Below are 15,379 nucleotides of genomic sequence, written 5' to 3' on the forward strand. Positions count from 1 at the left end.
AATAATACTATGAAGAGATTAAAACAAGTGAAGAAGAAAAAGGAATGCATTAACCAAGTCATCAAAGTTTTCACCAATAAAAAGTCATGTTGCTATCATCTACTTAATATGATGTGATAAAGACATATTTCCTTATAGTACTTTCCCCAATCCATAATCTCAGTCTAATCTTGCAAAAAACATCAGACATCAGACAAAATTCAGGAGTTTATACAAATAGCTATTTTTTTATTTTTTTTTGGTAATTATAGATGGACAGCACGCCTTTATTTTATTTGCTTACTTTTTTGTATGTGGTGCTAAGGATGGAACCCAGTGTCTCACAAGTGCTAGGCAAGCACTCAGCCACTGAGCCACATCTACAGCCCCACAAATACCTATTCTTTAAAAGTGTCAAGGTCAAGCCTGGCACATTGATAGAAGCCAGTAACTGTAGCAATTTGGAAGCCTGAGGCAGGAGGATTTAAGTTCAAGGCCAGCCTCAGCAACTTAGCAAGACCCTGTGTCAAAAAATAAAAAGGGCCGGGGATGTAGTTGAGTGGTAGAGCAATTCTAGTTTCAATACTCCTACCCTCCAAAGTGTAAAGGTCACAAGAGATGTGTAAGAATACAGACTAGAGGAGATCAAAGGGACATTCACTAAATGTGATGTTGTGATATGGATTAAATCCTGGTATACAATGAGGGATATCAGCAGAAAAACTAGGGAAATTAAAATAAAAGTTTTTAGTTAACAATATTATAACCAATGTTTATAAACACATACTATGGATTGTAATGTCATGGGAAGTTTGGTGCAGGAAATACAAAATCCTCTACACTAGCATTGTAACACTTCAGTATCTAAATTAAAAAATTTTAATAGCGAATACTGTCAACAACTACTTTCCAACAATTTTGAAAGAAGTTTTTCATAACTGATTTTAAGAAGAAATACAAGTTTGACCACTATTAAGACTTGGAAAAAAATGGGGCATTGTTAAAAAATGTCATAAAAACAAAAAAACCCTAGGCACAATGGTTTTGCAGTAGTTTTGCTGCATAATTAAGAAATTGATAATATCAATTTTATATAAGTTTTTCTATTAAAAAGGAAAAAAAAGGGCCAAGCATGGTGGTACACATCTAACACATCTACAATCCCAGTAACTCAGGAGGCTGAGGCAGGATGACTCATAGTTTGAGGCCAGCCTAGCAACTTAGTAAGACTCTGTCTCAAAATAAAAAATAAAAAAGGCTGATAATGTAGCTCAGTGGTAGAGAGCCCCTGGTTCAATCCCTAGTACTGCAAAATAAATAAATCAATTAAATTAAACAAAATACAATAAATAAAAGAAATAGAATACCTGCAAGGATAAACCTGATACCATACCCCAAGACATTACAAGAAAGAATAATTGCTGGCATATTCCACTCATAGATATGGATGCAATATTCTAAATAAAATATTAGCAAATTAAATGCAACAATGTATAAAAACTATAACAGGCAATGACCAACCAGGTTTTATTTTATTTATAAAAGGATACTTTAATATTAGACAACATTAGAAAATCCATTAATATTAGGAAACCCATAAAAAAAATTCACTAAATCAGCAAACTAATAGAAAAAGAAAACCACCATATGATCACTCAATATAAGAAAAAAGTCATTTTTATAAAATTCAACACAGGGCTGGGGATGTAGCTCAGTTGATAGAGTCCCTGCCTCACATGCAGACAGCCCTGGGTTCAGTCCCCAGCACCACACAAAAAAAAATAATAATAATTTTTAAAAATAAAATAAAATTCAACACAAATTCAAATTAATTTCATTATTCAGATAAAGAATAGCTATCAAAAACTAAAGGATGCATCATCTTAAATATATAGTGATACACATGTAAGCTTTAAAATCAAGAATGAGACAAAGATGCAAAAAGTTATTATTTCTCTTAACACTACTTTGGAGGTCCTAGCCAATGTAGTAAGGCAAACACACACGGAGGGAGAAAATAAAACTCTCATTGGCTATATTATGATAGCTTAAATTTCCTATGTACATATAAGTATATGGCATTGAATCTAACCATCCACAAGAAATTATTTTTTTTTAATTACTATGCATAAATGACTAAAAGATCAAGAGAGAAGGAAGCACGCGGTAAGAAAAGGGAAGAAAAAGGAGAGGTACTGGGGTCTGAATTAGAACAAGATATTTTCAATGCTTATATAATTATGTCAAAAAGAATTCTACTGTCAAATATAATTTTAAAAACAATAAAAATCAAATTTAATTTAAAAAAGAAAACCCTAAATTATTCACAAATTATTAGAAAAAATAGAATTTAACAAGATGGCTGAATATAAGACTTACATACAAGAGTTAGCTGCATTTCTGTATACTAGCAGAAAACAAATACGTTATGTGATTTTTAATCAGAAAATACCAAGTACCTCAAAATCTAACAAAATGCAGGTAGAAGGATGGGAATGTGGCTTAGTAGTAGAGTACCTGCCTAACATGCACAGGGCCCTGGGTTTAATTCCCAGGCACTGCAAGAGAGGGAGGAAGAAAAAAAAAAAATCACACACACAACTGTGTAAAACCTTACAGAAATGTCTATCGAAAACCTATTAGTAGATATTAAAGAAAGCATAATAGTTAAGAGTATGCTCATGGATAGAAAAAAACAATCCTGTTTGATTTTACTCCAAATACAAATTCTCTCCAAATTAACTTATAGATGAAGTTTAATTCCAATCTTACAGAAAATTTTTAAATAATGACATAATCACCTTTAGAAAATATGACTATATTATAAGGACACTTTGGACTTCTGGCTGATAAACTCACTCTATCAGGTATCAAGTAAGAATACTAAGCTACAATAAACAACACATTGAGGAACTAGCACAGGACAGAAAAACTAATAGAAAAAAGTCCTGAAACTGAACCATACTTATAAAGAAACACAAAAAGAGTCATGATTGTCTTGCTCTTGAATTACTATTTAAGAATAAATAAAACTTAATTCAACAAATACTAACTATGGAGACTTATTTCGGATTATAATTTGTCAAATGAGAGGCTGGAGATGTAGCTCAGTGGTAAAGCACTTGCCTACCAGGTACAAAGCCCTGGGTTCAATCTTTAGCACAGCAGGGAAAAGAAAAAAAATTGCCAAATGATTCCCTCAAAGCCAGAGAAGTCCAAGCACTAAGTACAATTCTGGCCTTGGGAATCCATAAACCTTCTTTAAAGATGAAAAATTTTTGAACATATGCATACCAAGAATTTTTGTGCAGAGAGAATCCACAGCTTTCACCATTCTCCCAAGAACTGTAAAGATACCCCCAAAAGGGATGAATGGCATTGTACATTTTTAAATAGACAAATATAAAAGTTCAACCAAACTGTTATCTAGTTACTGAAGAGGAGAAAAGTCTGAGGTAAAAGGAAGGAAGAAAACAAGAACATTCCCATTTTGTGCACTATTTAAACAAAAAAAATAATTTTGAAATGATTATAGACCCACATAATGTTTCAAAAATAACAGAGGGTCTTGTGTATCCTTCACCCAACTTTCTCCTTACATAACCAATATACAATATAAAAACAGAAAATTGATAAGATACAATTTATAGAACTTATTCCGATTTTGCAAGTTTTTACAATCATTTGTGTCTATATAGTTTTATGCAATTTGATCATGTCCAGATTCATGTCACTACAATCATATTCAAGATACAAAACTATTAACACTTTAAAGTCTCATACCTGCTACTAATTCTATTTCAACTCTTTAACTTTAAAATATTGGCAATTAAAAAGTAAAATAAGGTCTGGGGTTGTGGCTCAGTGGTAGAGCACCTGCCTAGCATGTGTGAGGCAATGGGTTTGATTCTCAGCACCACTTATAAATAAAGTCCACTGACAACTAAAAAAAAAAAAAAAAAAAAAAAAAAAAAAAAGTAAAACAAGGCTATTTACAATAAGACACAGTCAAAGCCCAGTCAATAGTAATGCAACTGTACATTGTTTTAAAAACTTGCCAAACAGCAAAATAAAACGGACTCAGTGTTAATTTGAATTGTCAACTTGATCAGATTAACAGGTGGCAATGGATTCCTGGCTATGTGTAAAAATGCATTTGATTTATGGGTGTTGATTGTATATCCTGCTACTTAGCTGAATTCATTTATTAGTTCTGGAAGTTTTCTGGTGGAATTTTTTGGGTCTTTTAAATACAGAATCACGTCTTCAGCAAACAGTGATAGCTTGAGTTCTTCCTTTCCTATTTGTAACCTTTTTATTTTATTATTTTACTATGATTGTTCTTGCTAGAGTTTCAAGGACTATGTTGAATAGAAGTGGTAAAAGAGGGCATCCCTGTCTTCTTTCAGTTTTCAGAAAGAATGCTTTTAACTTTTCTCCATTTAAAATGATGTTGGCCTTGGGCTTACCATAGAAAGCATTTACAATGTTGAGGTATGTTCCTACTATCTCTAGTTTTTCTAGTGTTTTGAACATAAAGAGGTGTTGTATTTTGTCAAATGCTTGTACTGCATGTATTGAGATGATCACATGATTCTTGTCTTTAAGCCAATTGATGTGATCAATTACATTTACTGATTTCTGTATGTTGGACCAATCTTGCATCCCTGGGATGAGCCCCACTTGATCAAGGTACACTATCTTTTTAATATGTTTTTGTATGCAATTTGACAGAATTTTATTAAGAATTTTTGCATCTCTGTTCATCAGGGATATTAGTCTGAAGTTTTCTTTCCTTGATGTGTTTTTATCTGGTTTTGGTATCAGAATGTTATTAGCCTCATAGACTGAATTTGGAAAGGTTCCCTTCTTTTCTATTTCATGGAATAATTTGATGAGTATTGGTATTACTTCTTCTCTGAAGGTCCATCTGGTCCCAGGCTTTCCCTGGTTGGTAGGTAAAATCAACATACTACAGTGACTCAGCCACATCAATGTGTATACAGCTCAATTCACAACAGCTAAACTATGGAACCAACCTAGATGACCTTCAACAGATGAATGGATAAAGAAAATGTGGTACATATATACACACAATGGAATATTACCCTTAAAGAAAAATGAAATTATGGCATTTGCAAGTAAATGAATGGAACCAGAGAACATCATGGTAAGTGAAATAAGCCTATCCCAAAAAACCAAAGGCCGAATGGTTTCTCTGATAAAAGAATGCTGATCCATGGGTGGGGGTGGGGGGTAAGGAAGAATGAAAGAACTTTGGATTGTGCAGAGGGAAGTGAGGGGAGGAATGGGGCTGTGGAGATGGGAAGGACGGTAGAATGCGACACATTACTACCCTATATATGTATGATCACATGTACAACCAGAGGAATGAGAAGTTGTGCTCCATTTGTGTATAATATATCAAAATGCATTCTTCTGTCATGTAAAATTAATTAGAAAAATTAAAAAAAAAATAGAAGGGAGACCAGTGGAATAGAAGAAGATAATTGGGGCCTAGGGTTGTGGCTCAGTGGTAGAGCGCTCACCTAGCACATGCGAGGCCCTGGGTTCGATCTTCAGCACCACATAAAAATAAATAAAGATATTGTGTCCGACTAAAAAATAAGTATTAAATACAAAAGAAGAAGAGAGAATTGGGATAGGGAAGGGAGGGAACAGGGAGGGACTGAGGAATGAAATGAATCAAATTATATGGTTTTATTGGGTGTGCATATGAATATAACAAATCCCACTATTATAATGTGCCAATTTAAAAAAAAAAAAAGGATGCCAATGATTAAGAGGCTTCTGGGTATGTCTGGGTATGATTTGGGCCATGTGGGATAGCCAACTGAAGTGGAGACCCTCCATAAGCATATGCCAATAGGATGATGGCTTGGATGAAATAAAAGTTGGAAGAACAAGGAAGCAGCAGCAAATGCAAGCTAGATTCTTCTTGAATCAGGTTCTTGATTGCTACTGCGATCATCTAGGGGTATCAGATGCTTGCTTCTTCACTCTTCCAAAGGAGACTCTGCTAGTGATTCTCCAGGGAGTTTCCAAAAGCCTTCAGTGTTGGACTAGGGTAGCACCATTGATCCCTCTTGTTCTGGGGCTTCAGTCTCTTGGACTGAGCAGCTACTAATTCTTCGAGGTCTCAGCCTATAGTTGCCCATTATGGACTATCCAGCTTTTGGTTGCATAAGCCAACCTAATAAATCCCCCCCACTTTTAAAAAAAATGTTCACTTTTTAGTTGTAGTTGGACATAATACCTTTATTATATTTTTATGTAGTGCTGAGGATTGAACGCAGGGCCTCGCATGCGTTAGGCAAGTGCTCTATTGCTGAGCCACAAACACAGCCCCCCAGTAAAATCCTTTCTTATACTATACTTCTTCTTCATTCTGTTCCCCTAGAGAACCCTGACTAATACACTTAGGAAGTTAAATATCAGAACTCACTTTTTGATTTCTCGAAGCAACATTCGGATAAGGATGGTCTGAAGTGGTTCAACCATCAATTTCCTCCACATATCCAATGCTAGCTGCCAGGAAAAATAAAAATCATTAAGGCTGCATTACTTAGTAATTTTTTAACATTTATCCAAGATTTTTTTAAAAATTAAAACCAGCCTTCAAAAAGAAATATTAGCAACTAATCCAAAATTTAAATGAAAACTGAAGGAAATGAAAAATTTAAAGGAAAATAAGTAAATTTATGATTCAACTTGGCAATAACCATCATAGCAGACTTGTATGTGTACAAAATTAAGATTTTAACTTTAATTGAAGATTTTACAAAAATAACTGATTTTTATAAAATCTTGTTATATGCTCAGTATTACGGACAGGCTATAGAAGCCAATACCATAACAGAAATAAAGGATTTAAGTTAAATAAAATAATTTCATTTGACCCAGGCACAATTGTACATGCCTGAAATCCCGCAACTAGGGATTCTGAAGCAGAGGATCATAAGTTCAAAGCCAGCCTCAGCAACTTAGCAAGGCCCTTAGCATGTTAGAAAGACCCTGTCTCAAAGAAAATATAAATAAGAAGGGCTGGGAATTTGGCTTAGAGGTTAAGCACCCCTGGGTTCAATACCAGGTACCAAAAAAAAAAAAAAATTCGTTTGGGGGTTGGCTATATTTGTTCAATTACTGAATATCTCACACCTTAAAAAAAAAAAAAAGTTTAAGTTGGTTTAAAGAATACAACAGCCTCTATATTCACTACTCAGCTTAAGAAATAAAACATTATTGTTGCCCCAAATTTCCTCTTCCTTTCCACTCAGAAGTTATTATTCTGAATTTTATGTTAAATCATTTCTTTGCTTAAAGTTCTAATAAGCGTTAATAATTTAAAGTCGACCTTTTCTGATCTTTATTTTAAAAATCATTATATATTCTTTTTTTTAATTCTTTAATTAGATGGACAAAATATCTTTATTTACTTTTTTTTTTAAAATGTGGTGCTAAAGATCGATCCTAGTGTCTCGCAAGTGCTAGGCAAGCACTCTACCACTGAGCTAGAACTTTAGCCATTCACTGTATATTCTTTATGATTTTTTTAAAACTATATTTTGTCATTGAAACCAATCCAAATTTAAACACATACATATACCGAGAACATTGGTGCTGCTATATAGTATCCTATTACTTGAATACACCATGATTTATTTTTTCCAGTGCATTACTGATGATCTTTGCTTGTGATTCCAGTTTTCTGCTATTGAGAACAATGTTGCTTATTTTTATATTTATGTTCTGACCCATCTAAGCAAGAGATTTCTTGATATACACCTAAAAGTAGAAATGCTGGGCTGTAGGGTTAGATACACATACAACTTTACTAAATAAAGCCAAATGGGTTTTCCATTTATACCCACATACCAATAGATGAAAATTCCCATTAGCCAAAATTCTTTTTTTTAAAGGATTCAAATATTTTATTTTCCATTAGCCCAAATTCTTGACAACTGCTTCTGCAGGGCTTCAAACTTTGCCAATCTATTGGACATAAAATAGCACCTCCTTACAGTTTTAACTGGCATCTGCTTGAATGAAGCTGAGATTTTTATGTTTATTACCTATCTTATTTTTCTCTCCTGAGAAATGTCCCCTCATTTATTTTCTCCCATTATTCTGTTAAAGTTTGTCTTGTTTTTAATGAAACCTAGGATTTCTTTACAAATGGAAGAAACTTATCCCTTCACAGTTTCACAAACTGCAATCTGCATACCTGTAATTTCAGTGGCTCAGGAGGCTGAGAGAGGAAAATTGTAAGTTCAAAGCCAGCCTCAGCAAAAGTGAGGTGCTAGCAACTCAGAGAAATCCTGTCTCTAAATAAAATACAAAAAGGGGCTGGGGATGTAGCTCAGTGGCCGAGTGACCCTGAGTTCAATATCTGGTACAAAAAAAAAAGAAAGAAAGAAACAAATCCTTCCCTACCCTAAGGTCATAGGCATATGTGTACTCCTATTTTGGTTTTCAAAAGTTTTCCAAGTTTTCTTTTCTTGTTTAAGCCTTTAAATGTCAATACATTTTTCTCATAGAGTGTAAGTATTACATTACTAAAAAAATGACTGCTTTTTGGCTTGACTGTTCTATGTTTCTAACATATAGGCTGTTTCCGGCCTATTCTTTTTCCCTGGGGTAACATTATTCAGATCCATTGGTAACTACATTTACAGTAAGCAAAAGCACAAAAAATACTTACAAGTTTTGTCTTTGCTTTCTTTTTAAATAGCATGAATGGCAGGGGACAGCAAAACATAAAATATATAAAACCTTTCTGAAAGCAAAGGTTGCAAATATATCAAAAATTCAGGATGGGGTTGGGGATGTGGCTCAAGCAGTAATGTACTCTCCTGGCATGCGTGGGGCGCTGGGTTTCATCCTCAGCACCACATAAAAATAAAATAAAGATGTTGTGTCCACTGAAAAATGAAAAATAAATATTAAAAAAAATTCTCTCTCCTCTGTCTCTTTCTCTTTAAAAAAAATCAGGATGTTTTATGAAGACTTCTGTTCACATACTGTAAGATTCTTCTGTTTTGTTCATTGCTATATTCTCAACATATATAACAGTATTTGACACATAGAGGGGTTAGAATATTTAATGAATAAACAAGTGAACAATGATGTTCACTGAAGTATTGTTTGTAACAACAAAAAACTGGAAACTAAGTTATGCTATATCCCTATTACTGAAGTTTAAGATCTCATAAAAAGTATATAAAAAGAACTACCAGACATATTAACCCCCAAAAATCAAAACAGCAAAAAATACAGGTTATAGGACTCTTTTTAAAACGTAACATTGGGAAACTGTAATTTGTGTATATAGAAATATTTGTATTCAAATGCACAAGTAAATTTTGGAAAAGCTAAAAACCAAACTGTTTATGATGATTTCCTCTGGGAAGAGGAGCAGTTTTGATAATACTCGTGATAAGGGACAATTTTATATAAGATATTTACTTATAATCCTACTAAAAGCAGCTACTGTTAAGATTTTGGTATTCCCAGTGAAACTCAATATCATGTACAACTATAGGAATGGGATCCTAATTAGAAAAAGTTACGCTCCGTATATGTATGTCAAAATACACTCTACTCTCATGTATAGCTAAAAAGAACAAAAAAAAATGATTTTGGGGGATGGGGATGTGGCTCAGTGGTAGAGCACTCACCTAGCACTGCAAGGCTCTGGGTTTGATCCTCAGCACCATATATAAATAAATAAAATAAAGGTATTGTACCCAACTACAACTAAAAGATAAATATTTTTAAAAAAAGATATTGGTATTTTCTTCTGTGCATGTACAAAATGTGACAACAAATCCCATCAATATATACAACTATAATGCACCAATACAAACATGGAGGGCTGGGGCTGTAGCTCAGTGTTAGAGGGCTTGCCTAGCAAGTGTGAGGCACTGGGTTCAAGTTTCAACACCACATAAAAATAAATAAATAAGGGCATTATGTCCGCCTACAATTAAAATAAATAAATAAATAATATGGGGAAAAAAAGATTTTGGTATTTTCTGCTGATCTTTTTATCTATATCCTTTTTTCCCTATATTTTATTTGTGTTAAACATATAATGTTGTGTCCAAACTTTTTCATAAACCATTTTCCCCTGTTAATGTTTCTATAAACTATTTTCTCTACTTTATTCATATGTCTACCTTTAACAAAATCATACTATATCTATTCTTCTATATACGACTTTTAATGTCGAATGTTGGAAATTTAGATTGTTCACCCACTAACTGTCCTATTAAAAATTACTACAAGGATTGCTTTTAAATATTTAAATTCTTTTCCCACTTATTATCTTCCAAGAATAAATTGTTAGACATGAGATTACTTGGAGGTATTAAATATTTTAAAACTTACTAAAAGACATTGATGAATTTTCTTCCCCAAGGAATATGCTAAACGTTTACTAACGTTGCATGTTAGCTGTTTATTTCTTTCATTCACACCACAATTTAACATTATTTTCTTATTTGGCATCTGCTTCTCACATCTAAACTTACGAGTTGCATGTGAGCAGGGACTTTCTGTCTATTTCTAATTTTGTCCTCAATGTCTAACTATTCATATATGTATTATATAAATTTGAACAAGAGTATTTCAAAATTAGTTTATGCATTATATATAATTTTTTTACATTTAAATGTACAAAATACTCCAAGAACATAAATAAATTACTTGAATTAAACGTTTCATTATTGTACTCTGAATTTAATTACTTTCTATGTAGTTAAAATAAATTTGTTATATCCATAAACTTGTGTTTTCTCTCTTCTAGTCTCTTTTTATGTCTTTGTTTTTTGTATTTTTTGCCTACCAGAATGTCAATATTTTCTAAATAATGGTAATGAGTTTTCCCCCCATACTGTAGAATCATTAATTCTTATCATTTGTCCATCATAAATATAATTACTGGGCTGGGGATGTGGCTCAAGGAATAGCGCGCTTGCCTGGCATGCGTGCGGCCTGGGTTTGATCCTCAGCACCACATACAAATAAAGATGTGTGTTCACCGAAAACTAAAACAATAAATATTAAAATTCTCTCTCTCTCTAATAAATAAATAAATATAATTACTAAAATAATGACATATCTTTTCTTTTTTTTTAATATTTATTTTTCAGTTGGACACAATACCTTCATTTTATTTATTTATTTTTATGTGGTGCTGAGGATCGAACCCAGGGCTTTGCATGTGCAAGGCAAGTGCTCTACCACTGAACCACAACCCCAGCCCAATTTAACATCTTTTCTGTTCTCATCTATCTAAAGATGCTTAGGAAATTATTATAGTATTTTATTTAACCTTCGAATGTTTTAAATCTTGACAGTTTTAAGACAGTCAACTTGGTGTCCTTAAAAAAAAAAAACCTCAGGGCTGGGGATGTGGCTCAAGCGGTAGGGCACTCGCCTGGCATGCATGTGGCCTGGGTTCGATCCTCAGCACCATATACAAACAAAGATGTTGTGTCTGTTAAGAACTAAAAAAGAAATAAATATTAAAAAAAATTCTCTCTCTCTCTCAAAAAAAAAAAAAAAAAAAAAACCTGGATAAAACATGTTTGCAACTTATAAAATCATGTTTGTAGTTAAAGAATTTATTACCTCTCCTATTTCCATAAGTGGTTCATTCATATCTACACCACCATAGCCATACTGAAGGTCAGCTTCAGTCAATTTATTCTTTTTAATAAACTGGGTGTTGAGATACCTGAAAAACAAATGTAGTATCACTGGATACCAAGTCAAAATTAGTAAGAGAACAAACAACTCGCAATTTTATAATAATAATTTTAGGATTATAAACTAAAGAATAGTACTTGCAACTTTAGAACAATAATTTTAGTATTATAAATTAAGGAATAGTATAGTAATAAGTCCAACAGAAATTAATTATGTAGAAATTAGGAACATAATAAAAAGATGAAAATTATTAGCCCTAAGGGATAATGAATAAGACCTGGAGAGCAGAAAAAATACTATTATCACAGTCACACTTAAACTCAGGGTTTTGTTCTAAAGATTCTCAATACTCTTATGGTTCAATAGCTCTTATCTAAGGGTCAGACCATCTACAATTCAATTTGCTAATTACTAGACTCTTCTTGGCAAGTCAAGATAAGGAACAATTTACAAAAGTTAAACAAACAAATAAAATGGTCAGTCAAGTCAGTTCTCTAATTTATACTTCATCATCAGTGGTGGGGGGGTGGGGCAGAGTGTAACTTTTCATTTCTAAAAAAAAAGATCACCAATAGAACAAAGGAACTAGGAAGAGGGAGGAGGCAAATGAAAAGGGAAATATTGGAAAATGTATCAGTCAAACTGTGTTATTATATTGCATGCATGTATGATTATGTAACAACAAATCCCACCATTATGCATAACCACAATGTACCAATTTTAAAAAAATGTGTATGAAGATCACAATTCGTAGGTAAGAAATGGAGTAGATTATTCCAGATAACAAAATAAGGGCAAAAAAAATTTTTATATTTATTTTTTAGTTGTAGTTGGATACAATATCTTTAATTAACTTATTAAAATAAGGGCAAAATTGACTGATTTAAAGACTATGTCTACCAGAGGAAAGCCAAATAATTTAAAAACATGTTTCAATACATTCAAAGACATAATAACTATGATGAACTCTAGGAATAACTGAAAGGAATATACAATTCTAAAATAAAATGTGTAGGAAATGCCTGTAATGTTCAAGTATACATTTTCGCCATCCTAGATTTCACTGTAATGTCTTTAAATGCTCAAAAACTAAAATTATCCATTTGAAATGTTCTGACCATATGCGTATTTAGGCGACAACCATAAAATCTGTATATTAAAACATACCCTTTCCAAGGTTCACTACACCACAATGAAGGGTCCACTTAGCATTTATAGACAACTGAAATTAAAACAAAGACAACAAAAATTTCCACTTCATAATTCCACCAACAACTTGGGGAGACAATGAAAAATACAATTCCTGGAATTGACTTCAAAGCAGAATATCCACAACCATTTATGCAAACTCCACTTCTACTAATGTCCAGAATCTAGACTTGAAGGCCCTACAACCATGATGTGTCATTTGACATTTTAGACTACTTAGTCCAGAGTTAGAAAATCATTTTTCCTTTCAAAGTGTCATTTATTCCTTCTCTTCCATTCTCATGGTAACTCTAATGATCTTATTCTGTTTCAAACCATGCCTATCAATCAAGAAGAGAAGAAAGAAATAAAATTGAGAGACAAAATTAAAAGGCAGAGAGAAGATGGACTCATCACCCGCAATGAATACCCTGTCACAGGTCTTCTAATGGTTGGCCCCCTGTCTTTTAGATCTCAGATCAAATATACCTTTCAGGCCCTCCCTGACCCCACTCTAAAATTAACCTTAACTTCCCACTCCCAACAAAGTAACTATTTAATTCACAGCTGTTTTACTTTCTTCACTTACTTGCTTTCTGTAAAATAACCTTCTATAATTGCTTTCCCTTTTTTGTATACCCATGTCCTCTAAAGAATGTCTTACAGTGTCAAAAACAGTAGTAGGCAAATATCAAGTCCTCAAAAAATACTTATTCAATGACTTACTGAATAAATAAACGGATAACATTTCAGACAGCAGGGATAGCAAAAACTAATATCAGAACAGAAACTTGGAAGAGTAGCCCAGAGCCAGATCATAAAACCATGATTGTCAAATAAATCAGTAACATTTATTTGCATCATAACACGTGTCAGGCATAGCCCTAAGAATTCTGCATGGCTGAACACTATGGGTAGATACATGTGGCACTATGATGATCTTCATTTTATAAATAAGAAAACAGGGACTGTGGTTGTGGCTCAGAGGTAGAGCGTTCGCCTAGCATGCGTGAGGCACTGGGTTCGATCCTCAGCACCACATAAAATAAAATAAAGATATTGTGTCCACCTATAACTAAAAATTTAAAAAGAAAGAAAGAAGAAAATAGTAGATTGGAGAGGTTAGAAAGCTTGCCATGGTCAATCTGCTATTAAGTAGTTGAGCTGGCACAGAGACTTGGGAATTCTCCTACTCTCCTTCAAGTGATATCAGTTGAGAACTATATATCAGGTACCATGCAAGGTACTGGGGACAGAAAAACAAACAAAAACGTGATGTCTGTTCACACAGAGCTTACACATCTAATAGAAAACATGAACAAATATAATATTTCAACAATGGCATGCCACAAGTTAATGAAGCTTAATTGTCATATATTTACCATTTATGTGTGCATTATGTGCCTTTCTATATGGATCCTTTACTCCAAACCAGTTTTTGTTTTGGGTTTTTTTGGTCAATGGTACTATGGTCAATCCAATAATCCTACTTAAAACATTATTGTCACTTTTATCACCCTTTGATTTTTGTCTCCTTTAAGGTTTTACTGTTCTTCCAAACTACTTATCATCTCCTGCCATTACTTCCTTTTAGCTCTAATGCCACTGTTTGCTCTCTTGGATGGATCATGTACAATATTCTCATGATTCATTTCTATTTCTAGTATCTCTTGTTCATCTAAAAATTCTCTTTTCAGATGTTGATTCCCTAATATGAATTCTAAAATAGCTCCCTTTTATCTACATAACAAGTAAAATTATTGACACTATGGTTTGTTAACTTTAAGATAGAGCAGCTAGCTATGCAGATTAGGTCTTTATTCACTAATGCACTGCAAAGATTTTGAATGTGTATTCTTAGACTACTATATGTTTTTGGTGTAGTTTTTTGCTTTTAATCTGACAAGCCACTATTCTCTTTCTCTTTCATAGGGCCTTTATTTCTTGTACTAGATTTCTTGACAGTTAATTCATAAGAGGAACTTTTAAAATAAAGTCATAATAAAAATGTGAACAGTAATTTTTCATTTTGATATAATATTTTTCTTAATTTAAGTAAGTGTAATATTTTCAATCAAATTCATTAACCACACATTTGTTTGTAAATGAATGTAAATTCGAGGAAATCATAAAACAAAATAGCTTCCAATGATTTCTTTAAAAAGCTTATTCTACCCCAAAGGCCAATACCTGATTAGTTCACTTATGTAACAATGTATTAGTACATGTTCTTTAAATTTTTTTCAATTGAGTAATTAATAAGTATGCTTTGCTTTTATATAGTCTTAACAGCAATACAATTTACAGCAATACTTGACAAAACTACTAACCTAAGGTAACTGGTTTTTTCTTCTTCTTTTTTTTTTTTTTTTTGAGACAGTATCTTGCTATGTTGCCAGGCTAGACTCGACCTCCTGGGCTCAAGTGATGTTCCTGGCTCAGGTCTCCCAAATAGATAGAACAGATACACACTACTGCA

At 33.0% G+C, this 15,379-nt stretch overlaps 1 protein-coding gene across 6 annotated transcripts in view; it reads right to left on the minus strand.

The window, feature by feature from the left end:
* The window catches only part of CUL2 (cullin 2), a 113,000-nt gene that overhangs the window by 56,309 nt on the left and 41,312 nt on the right, over positions 1-15,379 (minus strand). For all 6 annotated transcript variants that reach the window (XM_081300398.1, XM_081300394.1, XM_081300395.1 and 3 more), the window contains 2 exons: positions 11,635-11,740; positions 6,446-6,528 (listed from right to left, as the gene is read on the minus strand). In XM_081300398.1, the coding sequence (XP_081156524.1) occupies positions 6,446-6,528; positions 11,635-11,740 (189 nt within the window). The remainder of the gene's footprint in view (positions 1-6,445; positions 6,529-11,634; positions 11,741-15,379) is intronic.

Source organism: Spermophilus citellus (assembly GCF_964194105.1).
Source record: "Spermophilus citellus genome assembly, chromosome: 6".
NCBI lineage: Eukaryota > Metazoa > Chordata > Mammalia > Rodentia > Sciuridae > Spermophilus > Spermophilus citellus.